At 37.1% G+C, this 15,005-nt stretch overlaps 1 protein-coding gene across 4 annotated transcripts in view; it reads left to right on the top strand.

The window, feature by feature from the left end:
- Wdr49 (WD repeat domain 49) overlaps positions 1 to 15,005 on the top strand; it is a 164,896-nt gene that overhangs the window by 55,258 nt on the left and 94,633 nt on the right. For all 4 annotated transcript variants that reach the window (XM_076932537.1, XM_076932536.1, XM_034501024.2 and 1 more), the window contains one exon: positions 12,945 to 13,178. In XM_076932537.1, coding sequence (XP_076788652.1) covers positions 12,945 to 13,178 — 234 coding nt within the window. The remainder of the gene's footprint in view (positions 1 to 12,944; positions 13,179 to 15,005) is intronic.

Raw genomic sequence — 15,005 nt, 5'->3', positions numbered from 1 at the left:
GCTTATTAAAACATTGACAATTGACATAAAATGAGATCAGAAAAGTATGTCTTCATCAGGTAAAAAGCTAAATTTTGCTTTAATAAAAATCAGAAGACTGGGTTTTTATTTCCAATATTATAAAGGTGGAGATGAAATGAAAAGCCCCAAGCAGACCCTGACTAAGCATGATTTCAAGAACCTGACTAATATGAATTTTTATAGCCATTATATGTTGCTCAGAATGTATGCAGACATAGCATATGTCAGAATGTATGCAGACATAGCATATGTATATAAGAATTCATAAAATTTACTGAACCAATTGTTCAATAGAAATTTTAGGAATTTATTTATTATGCTTAAAAACATAATGGTAAACAATATTTTTTTTTTTGGTTTTTCGAGACAGGGTTTCTCTGTGTAGCCCTGGCTGTCCTGGAACTCACTCTGTAGACCAGGCTTGCCTCGAACTCAGAAATCCTCCTGCCTCTGCCTCCCAAGTGCTGGGATTAAAGGCGTGCGCCACCACTGTCCGGCGATAAACAATAAAATTACCATTAAATATATTCATATATTTTTGAATGAGGTGATATACATCTCTAATCCCAGCACTTGTGAAATAGAAGCAGGAGGGATGAGAGATTTCAGATCATCTACAGGTATATATCAAGTTTAAGGCAAGCGTGAACTAAATGAGACTGTCTTAAATGAAATAAAACAACAACAACAACAACAACAATATATATATATGTTTACCTGAACATGTACATACAACATAAACACACAAACACACACATGTTTATGTTGTATGTACAGGTTCAGGTATATGTATGAATGTATATGCAGTTGTTGCAGTTGTGTGTGCATGTACATGCATGTGTATATAGAGGCTGAAGATTGATGGCAGATGTATTCCATAACTGTCCATCTTATTTATTTTGAGAACATCTCTTCAGAACTGGAAGAATTGCCTATTCTGGTTGGTCAGCTAGTTTCTGGAATTCTCCTGTCTCCAGTTCTCTAGCATTAGGTGTGTAGTCATAGCTTCTATACCTATGCTATTGCATGGGTGTTAGTCATTCAAATGCAAGTTGCAGTTCATGTGCTATGTTCTAGTTTGCTTTCTCTCCCTGTGATAAACACTATGATGTTTTTGGTAGGAGGGAGTTTATGTGGCCTGCACTTCTACTTTAATTGAAGAAACTCAGGGGAGGAATTCAAGCAGGAATACAAAGGCAGGAACTGAAGCAGAGACTGAGGAGAGTGCTGCCAACTGGCTTGGCTTTTTTATGAAACTCACTCAAGACCACATGCCCAAATGTGGCATCACCCACAGTAAGCTCAGCACCTCACCTATAATCAATCAATCAAAAATGCTCCATAGACTTGCCTACAAGCCAGTTGGATGGATGCATTTTTTCAACTTGAGTTTCCTTTTTCTAGGTAACTAACTCTACACTGCATCAAGTTGTCAATCTAACCAGGACACGTGGCAAGCCCTTTTGTAACTGAGTTATCTCTCCATTCCCTAAAATACTTATTTTGACATGTAGCTTAGTTCTATTTTAGAAGTTAACTTGAACACAAGGGGGGATTTATAATTCCCAAATAATAACTACAGTTGAGCATCATTTTTTTTTTTTTGCAAATAATAAATGCGACTGAGTACTTTTGTGTTATTTACACAAAAGTACTAGCCTGTACTTGTTCTAGCCTGAGAGCAAAAGAGATGGATAGTCATTATCTGGGTTACAGCCAAGTCATACACATCAGTTATGAAGCAAAGATTGCTTGATCATAGAAATTTGCATGGACTGAACCATAAAGCTTCAGACTACAGTTCAGGTAGGGACAAAAGCAAGGCCTAGTATTGTTTTAAAATGCTTTCTGGGCCCATCTTCACAGATTCCGATTTAATTGGTTGAGACAGTGGATTAAAAATAGGTAGTTTTTAGAAGACCTAAGTTGTCTTTAAAGTAATTTAAGACCCACATTTTTATTTATTTACTTTACATCCCCATCACAGCCTCACATCCCACTCTCCTCCCAGTCCCACTCTCACATACACATACTCCAGAGAGAAGGGGAACCCTCCCATAGGTACCAACTTCCCCTGGTACATCAAGTCATAGCAGAACTAAGCACATCCTCTCACACTGAGGACAAATAAGGCAGCCCAGCTGGGGGAGGGTGATCCAAAGGCAGGACAAAGAGTTTGAGACAGTCCCACTACAATTGTCAGGGGACCCACATAAAAATCAAGCTACAAATCTGCTACAAATGTGTAAGGGCCTAGAAACAGCCCAAGTATGCTCTTCAGTTGTTGGTTTAGTCTATGTTAATCCACATGGGCCTGGGTTAGTTGACTCTGTAAGTCCTCTTGTGATGTCTTTGACTCCCTTGGCTCCCTTAATCCTTCCCCCCACTCTTCCACAAGTCTTCCTGAGTTCTGCCTACTGTCTGGTTGTGGGTCTCTGCATCTGCTTCCATTAGCTGTACGAGGTTTCTCAGAAGACAATTATAATAGGTTCCTGTCTAAAGCATAGCAGAGTATCATTAATAGTGTCAGTGGTTGGCTGTCTCCTGTTGCATGGGTCTCAAGTTGGGCCAGTCATTGGCTAGCTTTTCCCTCAATCTCTGTACCATCCTTATCCATGCATATCTTGTAGGCAGGACACATTTTGGATTGAAAGTTTTGTGGGAATATTGGTGAGCCCCTACCTCCACTGGAAGTCATTGCTGCCTATAGGATGTGGCTACTTCAGGCTCCATATTCCCAGCTGCCAAGAGCCTCAGCTAGGGTCACCGTCATATACTCCTAAAGCCTCCACCATCCCAAGTCTAAGCTCTGTTCCAGAAATGCACCCCCAATGATTTCTGATCTCTCTTCCAGCTCTTTCACCTCCTCCCCCTGTTCTCCCCACACCTGATCTTCACCCCTGTTACCCCCTCCCTAACATATCTCCCATCCAATTCCCTCCCTCTATCCACCTCCAATGTCTATTTTATATCTCTTATTCTGAGTGAGATTCAAGCATCTTCCCTTGGGACCTCCCTTTTAGTTAGCTTTTAGAGTCTGTGAATTGCATTTCCCTGATGACTAAGGACTTTGAACACTTCTTTGAGTGCTTGTTGGTCATTAGAGATTCCTTTGCCGAGAATTCCTGGTTTGGTTAAATACCCCCATTTTTAATTGGGTTATTTGGTTTGTTGGTGTCTAATTTCTTGAGTTCTTTCTATACTTTGTATAGTAGGGTTAGTGAAATTTTTTTCCATTTTGTAGACTGCTATTTTGTTCTATGCTTTACAGAAGTTTTTCAGTTTCATGTGGTCCCATTTTCTTAGTGACTGAGCTATTGGTGTTCTGTTCATGAAATTGTCTCCTGTGCTAATGTGTTCAAAGCAGTTCACCACTTTCTCTTCTATTAGATTTAGCATAACTAGTTTTATATTGAGGTTCTTGAGCCACTTGGACTTGAGTTTTGTACAGGGTGACAATTATAGATTTATTTGCATTCTTCCATATACTGACATCCAGTCAGACCAGCACCATTTGTTAATGATACTCTACCTTTTTCCATTGTATGTTTTTGGCTTCTTTGTCAAGTATCAATTTTCCATAGATACATGTGTTTATTTCTGGGTCTTCAATTCTATTTCGTTGATCAACTGGCCTGTTTTTATGTCAATACCACATGGTTGTTATTACTATTACAACTTGAAATCAGGGATGTTGACACCTCTAGAAATTTACATATTGTAGAAGATTGCTTCAGCTATATTTGGTTTTGTTTGTTTGTTTTTTGATATAAAGTTGAGACTTGATCTTTTAAGATTGAGACCCATTTGTATAGAAAACAACAGTGCAGGGATATTACAGGATGTAAGGGAGTTCACATGCCATCAGTTAGTTTGTAGGCGCATAAGAGAGCAGTGCTTACATATTGCTGGTAGTTTATCTCTGTTGTTACCTGATTCCCAGCAGAGAGAAAACATGGAAAATTAAAAATGGAAGTCGATTTTGTGGAACAACAAGTATGCTTGGTTGTATTACTATTTATTCACTTTATATCCCAATATGCCACTTCCCTCTCCTCCCAATAGTCCCTCACATAGTTTCATTCTCCATTCCTCCCTGCCCTTCTCTGAGATGGGGAAGACCTTGTGAGATGTTGGAACATCATTTTGGTATATACCCAGGAGTGGTATAGCTGTGTCTTGAGGTAAAACTATTCCAAATGTTCTGAGAAACTGCCAAATTGATTTCCAGAGGAAAGTACAAGTTTTCACTTTCACCAGCAATAAAAAAGTGGTCTCTTAGCTCCACATCCTCACCAGCATGTGCTGTTCATTAAATTTTTGATCTTAGCCATTCTGATAGATGTAGGGTGGAATCTCAGAGGCATTTTCATTTCCATGATGCCAAAGGATTTTGAACATTTCTTTAAGTGTTTCTCAGACCTTTGAATTCCTTCTGTTGAGAACTCTCTTTTTAGCTCTGTATCCCATTTTTAAAATTGGGTTCTTTGGGTTGCTGGTGTCTAACTTGTTAAGTTCTTTATATATTTTAAATATTAACGATCTGTCAGATGTAGGATTGGAGAAGATCTTTTCCCATTCTGTCATTTTGTCGTTTGACAGTGTCCTTTGTCTTACAGAACGTTTTCAGTTTTATGAGGTCTTATTTATGAATTGTTGATCTTAGTGCCTGAAGCATTGGTGTTCTGTTCAAGACTTTGTCTCTTGTACCAGTGAGTTCTAATTTTGCCTCTATTAGATTTATTATATCTGGTTTTATGTTGAAGTCTTTGATCCATTTGGAGTTTTGTGAGATCTATTTGAATCTATTTGAATTCTATGTGCAGACATCCAGTTAGACCAGCACCATTTGCTGAAGATGATCTTCTTTTTTCTATTGTATAGTTTTAATTTCTCTGTCAAAAATCAAGTGTCTGTAGTTGTGTGGATTCATTATTGGGCTTTAGATTCCATTCCATTCCTCAACCTGTCAATTTCTATACCAATACCATGAGACTTTTAGGTTTTTATTACTATTGCTGGGTAGTACAGCTTGAAGTCAGGGATGGTGATAACTCCAGTAGGATTTTTTTAATTGTTCAGGACTGTTTTTTAGCTATCCTGGGCTATTTTGGTTTTCCATATGAAGGAGAGAATTGTTCTTTCAAGATGCCCATTTTTATTTTGTTAATCCTACCAATCCATGGGCACGAGAGATCTTTCCATCTTCTGATATCTTACTCAATTTCTTTCTTCAGAGACTTGTCATATAGGTCTTTCACTTTCTTGGTTAGAGTTACACCAAAATAGTTTGTATTATTTGTGGCTATTGCAGAGGGTATTGTCTTTCTAAGTTGTTTCTTAACCTATTTATTGTTTGTATAAAGGAGAGCTACTGATTTATTTGAGTAAATTTTGTGTATAGCTACATTGCTGAGGATGTTTGTCAGCTGTAGGAGTTCCCTGGACGAATTTTTGGGATCGCTTATATATACTCTTACATCATATCATATATTATATCATATGTGAGTAGTGATACTTTTACTTCTTCCTTTCCAATTTGTATCCTCTTGGTCTCCTTTAGTCGTCCTATTGCTCTAGCTAAAACTTCAAGTATATATTGAAGAGATAGAAAGAGAGTGGATATCCTTCTCTTGTCTCTCATTTTAGTGTAGTTACTTTAAATTTCTTTCCATTTAATTTGATGTTGGGTATTGGCTTGCTGTATATTGCCTTTATTGTATTTAAGCATGTGCCTTGTATCCCTGACTTATAACATGAAGAGATGTTGGATTTTGTCAAAGGCTTTCCAGCACCTGATGATATGATCATGTGTTTCTTTTCTTTCAATTTGTTTATATAGTGGACTATGTGGATAGATTTTTGTACATCGAACCATTCCTCCATCTTGGTCATGGTGGTTGATGATTTTGATATGTTTTTGGATTTGGTTTACAAGTATTTTATCAAGCATTTTTTGCATCAATGGGATATTGGTCTAAAACTCTCTTTGTTGAATCATTGTGTGTTTTAGATATCAGGGTGACTGTAGCCTCACAAAATGAATTAGGCAGTGCTCCTTCTGTTTCTATTTTGTGGAGTAGTTTGGGGAGTACTGGAATTAGCTCTTCTTTGAAAGTCTGGTAGAATTCTGTGCTAAAAATCATCTGACCCCTGGCTTTTTGTTTGTTTGTTTGTTTTGTTTTTGTGTTTTTGTTTTATTTTGTTATGTTTTTGTTTTTTGGGGGGTTGGGAGATTTTAAATGATCACTTCTATTTTCTTAGAGTTATAGGACTATTTAGACAGTGTATCTGAGGTTAATATTTGGTAATTGGTATTTGTCTAGAAAATCATTTATTTCATACACATTTTCCAATTTTCTGGAGTACAGGTTTTTCAAAGTAAGACCTAATGATTCTTTGCATTTCCGCAGTGTCCATTGTTATGCATCCTTTTGCATTTCTGATTTTGTTAATTTGGGAACTGTCTTACTCCCTTTTAGTAGTTTGTCTTTTTTTTTTTTTTTTTCTCAAAGAACCAACTCTTGGTTCCTTGATTCTTTGTATTGTTTATAATTGATTGATTTCAGCCCCGTGTTTGATTATTTTCTGCCTTTTACTCCTCTTGGGTGTGTTTACTTCTTTTTTTTCTAGAGCCTTCAGATGTGCTTTTAATTCATTAGTGTGAGAACTCTTCAGTTTCTTTCTTTCTTTCTTTCTTTCTTTTTTTTTTTAGTTTAGCTTTTTTTTTTTTGAAGAAAACTTTTATTTAAAAAAAGAGTTCAGGAAAAAATGCATGTCTTATAAGATACAGAGGCATGAGAATAACAACCAACCAACCAGTCTTTAGGATGTGGTCAGGAAATCCACATTCTGCCTAGAATCTCATAAGATCTGGACATAAAAACTGAATTCAAGTGGCACAGACCTATGGTGAGAGCAGCAGTTAAATGTAACTTATTGAAGTTGGCTTAATTTTGAAGTCAGTGTGTAGTCCAAACTCAGGATGAAAAATTGTCATAGTATAGGCATAGATATAGGCACTTAGTGCTATGACTTTCCTCTTAGCACTGCTTTCATGAGTAGAGAGTTGTTCAGTTTCTATGAGTATGTAGGCTTTGTGTTGTTACTCTTGTTGAAATCCAGCTTTAATCCACGGTAATCTGATAAGATGCATGGGGTTATTTTAATCTTCTTGTATTTGTTGAGGCTTGCTTTGTGACTTATTATATGATCAATTTTGGAGAAGTTTCTGTGAAGTTTCTTTTGTGTTTGGGTGAAATGTTCTATAGATATCTGTTAGGTCCATTTGTATCATAACTTGTGTTAATTTCATTATTTCTTTCTTTAGTTTCTCTCTCAATGACCCCCTGTTCATGGGTGAGAGTGAAGTGTTGAAGTCTCCTAATATTAATGTGTAGGGCATGAGGTGTGATTTAAACTTTAGTAATGTTTTTTTTTTTTTTTTTTTTTTTTTTTTTTCCAAATATATGTGCCCTTGCATTAGGGGCATAGATGTTGAGAATTCAGTTGTATTTTTGGCAGATTTTCTTTTTGATGAATATGAAGTATCCTTCCCCTTGTTTTTTTTTTTTGTTTTGTTTTGTTTTGTTTTGTTTTTTGTTTTGTTTTATTTTTTTGGCTATTGATAAATTTTTGTTGAGAGTCTATTTTGTTAGATATTAGAAAGGCTACTTCATCTTCTTTCTTGGGTCTGTGTGTTAGGAAGACATTTTCCCAGCTGTTTATACTGAGATAATAACTATCTTTGTTCATGAAATGTGTTTCTTGTGTATAGCAGAATGATGGTTTCTGTTTATGCATCCATTCAGCTAGCCTGTGTTATTTTACTGGGGAATTTGAGTCTATTGATGTTGAGAGATATGAATGACCAATAATTGTTTCTTCCTGTTATTTTGATGTTGGTTGTTGTTGTTGTTGTTGCTGTTTGTGTGTGTGTGCACACACATGTGTATCGGTGTGAGTTTCTTTTTTATTGGTTAGGATGTTGTGAAATTACTTATTTCTTGTATGCTTTTGAGTGTAGTTAGCCTCATTGTGATGGAATTTTCTTTCTAGTATTCACTCTAGGGCTGTGATAACATAAAGGTATTATATGAAGTTAGTTTTGTCATAGAATATCTCAGTTTCTCCAGCTATTGTGATTAAAAGTTTTTGTGGGTATAGTAGTCTGGGTTGACATCTGTGGTCATTTAGGGTCTGCAAGACCTTTGCACTGGCCCTTGTAGCTTTTAGAATCCCAGATGAGAATCGGGTGTAATTTTGATACATCAGCCTTTATATGTTACTTGGTCTTTTTCATTTGCTGTTTTAATTTTTTTCTTTGTTTGGTATATTTAATGTTTTGATTATTATGTGATGGGTGGATTTTCTTTCCTAGTCCAATCTATTTGAACTTGCCTTTTTTTGTGTTTTCTTTATTGGTTCTATTTTCCTTTTCAGGGCTTGGACAGTGTTATCATATACTTAACCTGTTTGATTGTATTTTCCCATATTTCTTTATATTTTTTCTTCCCCCTTTCATGCCTCTACCAGTTTGAATGTATTTTCCTCTATTTTTTAAGGAATTTATTCATTTACTCTTTAAAGGCTTATATCATTTTTATAAGATTGGATTTAAGATCATCTTCTTGTACTTCAATTTCATTTGAATATCCAGGGCTTGTTGTAAAAGAACAGCTGGTACCATATTGCCCAGGCACTTGTTGGTTCTTTTTGTATGTTGTCCTTTGGATATCTGGTTTTCTCTGGCATTTTCTGGATGATCCTGATGACAGCAGGTCTTATCAGAAAGACAATGGGGTCTGGGGACCTCACTTTGCTGGCTGTACTGCTGGTTGAGCCATCTCTCCAGCCCCAAGCTGGTAGTTCTTATGGTTCCTGTGCAGGTCTTCACTGTGGAGCAGGACACTCGTGGGGTCTTGCAAGGGTCTTAGGGACCAAAGGGTGAGTTCAGAGCCAGACAATGAAGAACATGGGACCATATGCAATTTACCACTGCAGCCTTTTCCCAAGGTAGACTAGACTGGGAGGATTGTATTCTATAGATTAGAATTCTGCAACATTCTGCATGGTTATCACAGGGCTAAAATTTAGATGCTGGTAAGACTATGTCTCTTCTGAGGCTCTGGGGAAAATCTATTCCCTTCCTTTCCAGACTTTTTCTCTGTCTGTCATTGTCCCATTCTTCATTGTCATAGCCAACATTAGAAAATGGCTTCATATTACATTGCTGTTTTTTCTTTGCTTTCTCCTTCAATATTTAAAGAACCACATTTATTCTAATCGCACCCAAACAATTTATCTTAGTATTTCAATCTTAAAGTTCTTAAAGATTTTTAATGGTTTATTTTATTTATGTGACTGGGTGTTTACCTGTATGAATATATGTATGTTATATGCATTCTTGGTGACCGCTGCATGCAGAGGTCAGAATAGGACATAAGAGTCCCTGGAACTAAAGCTACAGGTAGCTTTAAAAGGCCAATAGTGAATTCAACTGGGTCCTCTGGAAGATCAACAATGTTCTTAACCATTGACCCAACTCTCTATAGAGACATAAATCTTAAAATATTTTGTTGTTGTTTTTTCTATTAAAAATTGAAAATATTTTTTTATAAACTATATTCTGATTATGGTAACCTCTCTCCCACCTCCTCCCCATCTCTCCAACCACCTAAACCTACATTCTTTCTTGCTCTCTCTTTTAGAAAACAAATAAATATCTAAAAAAATGAAGAAAAATATTAAAATAAGGCAAAATAAAAGACAAACCAACCTGAATAGGATAAAACAACAATAACAACAACAAAACAGAAAAACAAATCCTCCCCCTCCCAAATGCACAAGAAACACTTAAGAATACAGAGACTAACACATTTGCAAACACAAAAATCCCATAAAAACAAAAAGTCAAAAACCAGAATATATTAGTAAAAGATTACCTCTTGGATAAAACAAAATAAAAACAACAAGCAAAATAAAAGTAAACAAAACATCAAAAAACCCAAACAAACAAAAATTTCCCCCAAAACAAAAACAAAATCTTAGACAAGGTATTATGGGCCAAACAAACAAATAAAAAAAAAAGGACAAAACCAAAAACCAACCAAACAAAAAATCCTTTCAAATTACTATTGAGTTCATTTATTGTTAGGTCATCTAGTGCTGTGCATTGTGGGGAGCCGACAGAAGGCGGCTATCATCCTTACAGCCATCTTGAGCCTTATAACCTGATAAAAGACTAGATTACATTAGCCTGCAACAGCTGAGCACACTCTGATAACATCTTGTTTTAGATACCCAGGATTTTCCCTTGGGTGTGTGAGACTTAAAAGTGTGTGACTTAAGGGTGTGACTTAGAGATCAGATTTAGAGATAAGACCTAAAGGCATGATTAAAGGCATGACTTAGAGGCATAGCTTAGAAGTGAGACATATAAAAGGTGAGAGGCAGACAGAAGAAGTAGAGTTGGTAGACATTAGACACTTGGAAGAGTACAACTGAAAAAACAATTTGGAGTAACAGAGAATCAGACACTTCAGAGAGTACAACTTGGAGTAGGAATTAGGCATTGAGGAAGAAGACACTTGGACTAGAGAACTGGGAAGAAAGATTATTAGACATTAGGCACTTAGCACTTGGAAGAAGAAACTTGGAACTTGGAGGCACTAGGGACTAGGAACTAGGGACTAGGAACTCAAGACTTGGGACTTGGAGAGAAGAAGAGAGACTGAAGAATAAACGGGATTGAATCACACTCTGTCTGGTCTCCATTCCTCAAGTCCCTCCTCACTCTCTCTCTTGCTGAACCCCGACTCACAGACTGGAGCTGCTTGGGGCAGTGCGGGCTAACAAGTTAGTCCCCAAAGCTTTTGGCAGTGAGGGTTCAAACACTGACAGAGCGGTCTGAGACATTTTGGCCCCCAAGTGTGGGCTAGAGCAATTCTCAATATTTTGACGCCCAAACATGGGGCAGCTTGGGCCCCAACAGTGCATCAGGCCTGTTCTTAAGAGTGCTTTATATACCCATCGAGACCATATTGGAGAACACTGCAGTTTCATTTGTAAGTGGCTATCAGTTAGAAATAGTTTCTTGATTAGGGAGGGGAACTTTTGTGTACTTCAACTCTTAGCATTGGGAATTCATCAGGTACAGGCCTGTGTAAGCCGTGTGCGTACTTCCACAGTCTGTGTGTTCTATGTGTATCAGTTCTGCTATGTTCAGAAGGCCTTGTTTCTGAACTGTTCTCAATCCCCTTTGGTTCTTGCATTTCTTTCACCTATTCTGCACTATTACCAGAACCAGGAGAGGAGAGAATTGACTGAGACATCCCATTTAAGAGTAAATGTTCCAAGGTCTCTCAGTATTGTCACATTTTACACCATTGGTCTCTGTATTTGATATTATTTATTATCCCATCTACTGCAGGAAGAGCCTTCTCTTTTGATGGGGGTGGGGTGAGGCAGTGATCTATGAGCAGAGCACAGTATCTTTTTGTTGCTACATTCCTTTAGTGAAGCAGCAGTATTTTGTTTTTCCTCTAGGTCTATTTCATCTCAGGATCTTGGCTACCCAAACAGTGTAAGGGATAAGTTTTATCTCATGGAGTGGACTGTAAATCTAAGCATACATTGGTTGCTACTTTCACAAGATTTGTACCACTGTTGCATAAGCCCATCTTCATGTAATTCACCATTGTAGATCAAAGGATTTGGAGCTGGGTTGATGTTGACCTGTCTCCTTGAGTAGCATGCATATTATCTTCCAATACTTTGAACACTAGCCAATATAGGTGAAGACTCTAGGTAAGCACCAGTTCAGCTTCTCAGTGTGCAAAGAACAATTTAGGTGTTGTCTTCTGTAATAGGGCCTTTGTAATAACCAAAAATTGAGAACAGACTATCGAGGTATATCATGAATGAATGGATAAAGACAATGTGGTATAGTTACACGATAGAATATTAATTATAAGTTAAGGAACTGATATAAAATTTACAAATAAATGCATGTAACTAGAAAAATCAGATCTTTCTGAATGAGGTAACTCAGACCTAAAGGGACAGACATGGTATGTATTTGATTGTATGTAGATGTGGATCATAGATGTTAAGTCTTCAATAATCAAGCTACAATCAATATAACCACAGATGTTATGCATAGAGAAGAAACTATGATGGAGTGATTGAATCACCCCAGTAAGGGGAAGTAAAATAAATAGTTTGGATGGATGGGGAAGATGAAACAGGAGGATTAAACAGAGGGAAGAAGAGAAATGTGCATTAAGGAGGGAATATGGTGAGATATAAGTAAAACTAAGAGTCATTAGAGAAGTTGTAAAGGAAACCTGACACAGTAGAAACTTCCTAAAACATATACATGAAGGTGATATACACAGAGTCACTAAATAATGGGGAATATGGAGGTCCAGACAAACATTTCTTATCAGCAAATGAAGCTTCTAGTTCTGGTACTGGGTTATAACTTTTCGAGTTGCTGGCTAAGGGGAGTCCATGGGAACCCTCAATCAACCTAGGCTATTTTCAAGGTTTTTGGTTACTTTCCAATCTTAAAATTCTTAACTGAGCCATACTTTAAACATTACTTTTGACTTGTAAAATAACATATTCATAGGTTCTGGGATTCACACATGAGCACTTTTAGGGAAGCATTGTTTGGCCTACTCTAAGCCTATCCTAAGCCTATACTCTGATCCCAGAGACTGGGAGAACACTCAGTACTTTCACTAAAGAAACTTATATGTTTGTGGGTTAATTGAAACACAAAATAGCAGTGTCCTGACAGAAGTCATTGTGCTGTAGAGGCAGCAACCAAGGTCAAGAGAGAAATGGAAAGATATAGCCTGGAACTCTTATTGTTAACATGTTTATTTGATTTTTCCTTGTTATCACTTGTCATCCAGGTTTTGAGACTCTGGGATATTCAACACCAACTGTCCATTCAAAGGATAGCTTGTTCTTTCCCCAAAAGTCAGGACTTCACATGCCTCTTCCACTTTGATGAAACCCATGGGCGGCTTTTTATCTCCTTCAATAATCAACTCGCCTTGTTGGCCATGAAAAATGAAGCCATCAAGAAGGTGAAGAGCCATTTGAAAGCAGTCACTTGTATTCTTTACAATTCCCTCCTGAAACAGGTAAAGACACTTTCTTCTCTGATACACTTCTGACCATTCCCCAAGGTCAGTGGTTCCTCTCTCCAACTTAACCACAAACAAAACCAAAGATAGTAGTCTCTTGTTGCAAAGAGAAGACTCCTTGATCCAGAGTAAGGATTACCCTAATCAATGGATATAACAAAGACAAATATTTAGATTGTAGTTAGGGATTATGTTGGTTTAGTAAAGTGATGGATATAGGTTCTTCCATCATGAACTGAACAAGAACAACAAGAATAGACAGGTTAAAATAGATGGGGAAAGATCACAAGGCTCTACAAAAAGAACTGCAACTAAGGAATTCTGAGAGTGAGGGAAATAGTCTTCCCTATAGAAAAGTATACATTTGGTTATTCAATATCAGATGGTCAGTCCCTAAACTATACATACTAGTTTCATTATACAGACTGAGCTGAGGAGGTTGTATTTAGGAATATATAGTACCATATATATGCATTCAAATATATAAACATATAATTATATGTAAATATAAATATATATGTATGTAATAACAATTTTTTTTTAAAAAGGCCATAAATTTGAAAGAGAGCAAGGAGGGGCTTTATGGGAATGTTTAGAAGAAGGAGACAGAAGGGAGAAATGATGTAATTATAGTTTGATTCCAAAATACAATTAAAAACTACAATGGTGAAACTAGTAAACAGTACATGGGCAGGAGAAGATTGAACTGCTGCATGTTCTGTATATGTGTCCAGGTAGATTCGAAGAGGAATTTTATTTTCTGCCTACTATAGCAGCAGCACTGATAAAATTATAAGGAATCACAACATCTGTGTTAAAGCCAAGGCAACCCACAATGTAATCATACTTCTCTTCTTCAGCCTCTAGTTCAGGTTTTGAGCCAAAATGCAGGTGAACCTGGTTATAAAATCCTCTTTTATGATCACCACTCTCTTGTATTCCTGTGGAAAGTTCTGAAATATGCATGAAATATAATTAGCAGGGACCTAATTTTTTTCAGCATATTTTACACCAGTGGCTCGAAGTGGCAGCATGGAATGTATTCATAAGAAAATGATTCAGTTAAATGGGATCCCACTTGGTATGCAGCAGGAGTGTTGTTTGTCTCTCCGCCGCTTTAATGACATTGCAGCCTTTGCTTATGGGATCACTACCTGAATCTCAATGAAGCTTGCTTCTTCTGGAGCCTGATGTCATGCAGATCCTGGCCAGGCATGCTGGTAGAGGGGTCAGCTATGAGTCTGGTCAAAGAAGCAGGCATCATTGGTGTTTAGTATGATACCATTATTAGCTCAGGCCCAGCATAGTGTGAGCAATACAGGAAGCAAACCTCCAGCTTGTGGCCAATTAAACAATAACTCCAACCCACTCTTATTTTTCAGGTCTAGGGACGCTTCTGCACTGGCTCAGGAATGAGTAGTTCTGATTTTGTGCAAGGGTGAAAAGCGCTTTGTTAGGAATGAGCATTGTGTCATGACACCATTTCAAACACCGTTTTCTGGTTATTCTTGGAGATAAAAATCCTTAACAAAATAATTCAGTGTGAATTCCATCTGCACAGAAACATTCCCCAGCAAATAAATGTTTTACTGAACTTCATGAAGTCAACTGGTTAATTTGGCTCTCCATGGCTCATGAGAGCTGGCTACATTTGTTTTCCAGAGAACATTCTGTTAACTGAGACCTGCAAAGTGAAAGTGCTAGGTTTGTGTGTAGACCTTTAAGATCCTGTGTTGATTAGCTTTAAGATGAATTCAGCTTTCAGGACACAGAAAAGTCATGGAATCTTCCACTTGGGAGTTGAAAATAATGCCAAAGTTACAC

Source organism: Arvicanthis niloticus, chromosome 4, assembly GCF_011762505.2.
Source record: "Arvicanthis niloticus isolate mArvNil1 chromosome 4, mArvNil1.pat.X, whole genome shotgun sequence".
Classification (NCBI taxonomy): Eukaryota; Metazoa; Chordata; class Mammalia; order Rodentia; family Muridae; genus Arvicanthis; species Arvicanthis niloticus.
The sequence above is the reverse complement of the archived record's forward strand: the minus strand, read 5'-3'. Positions and strand labels throughout refer to the sequence as shown.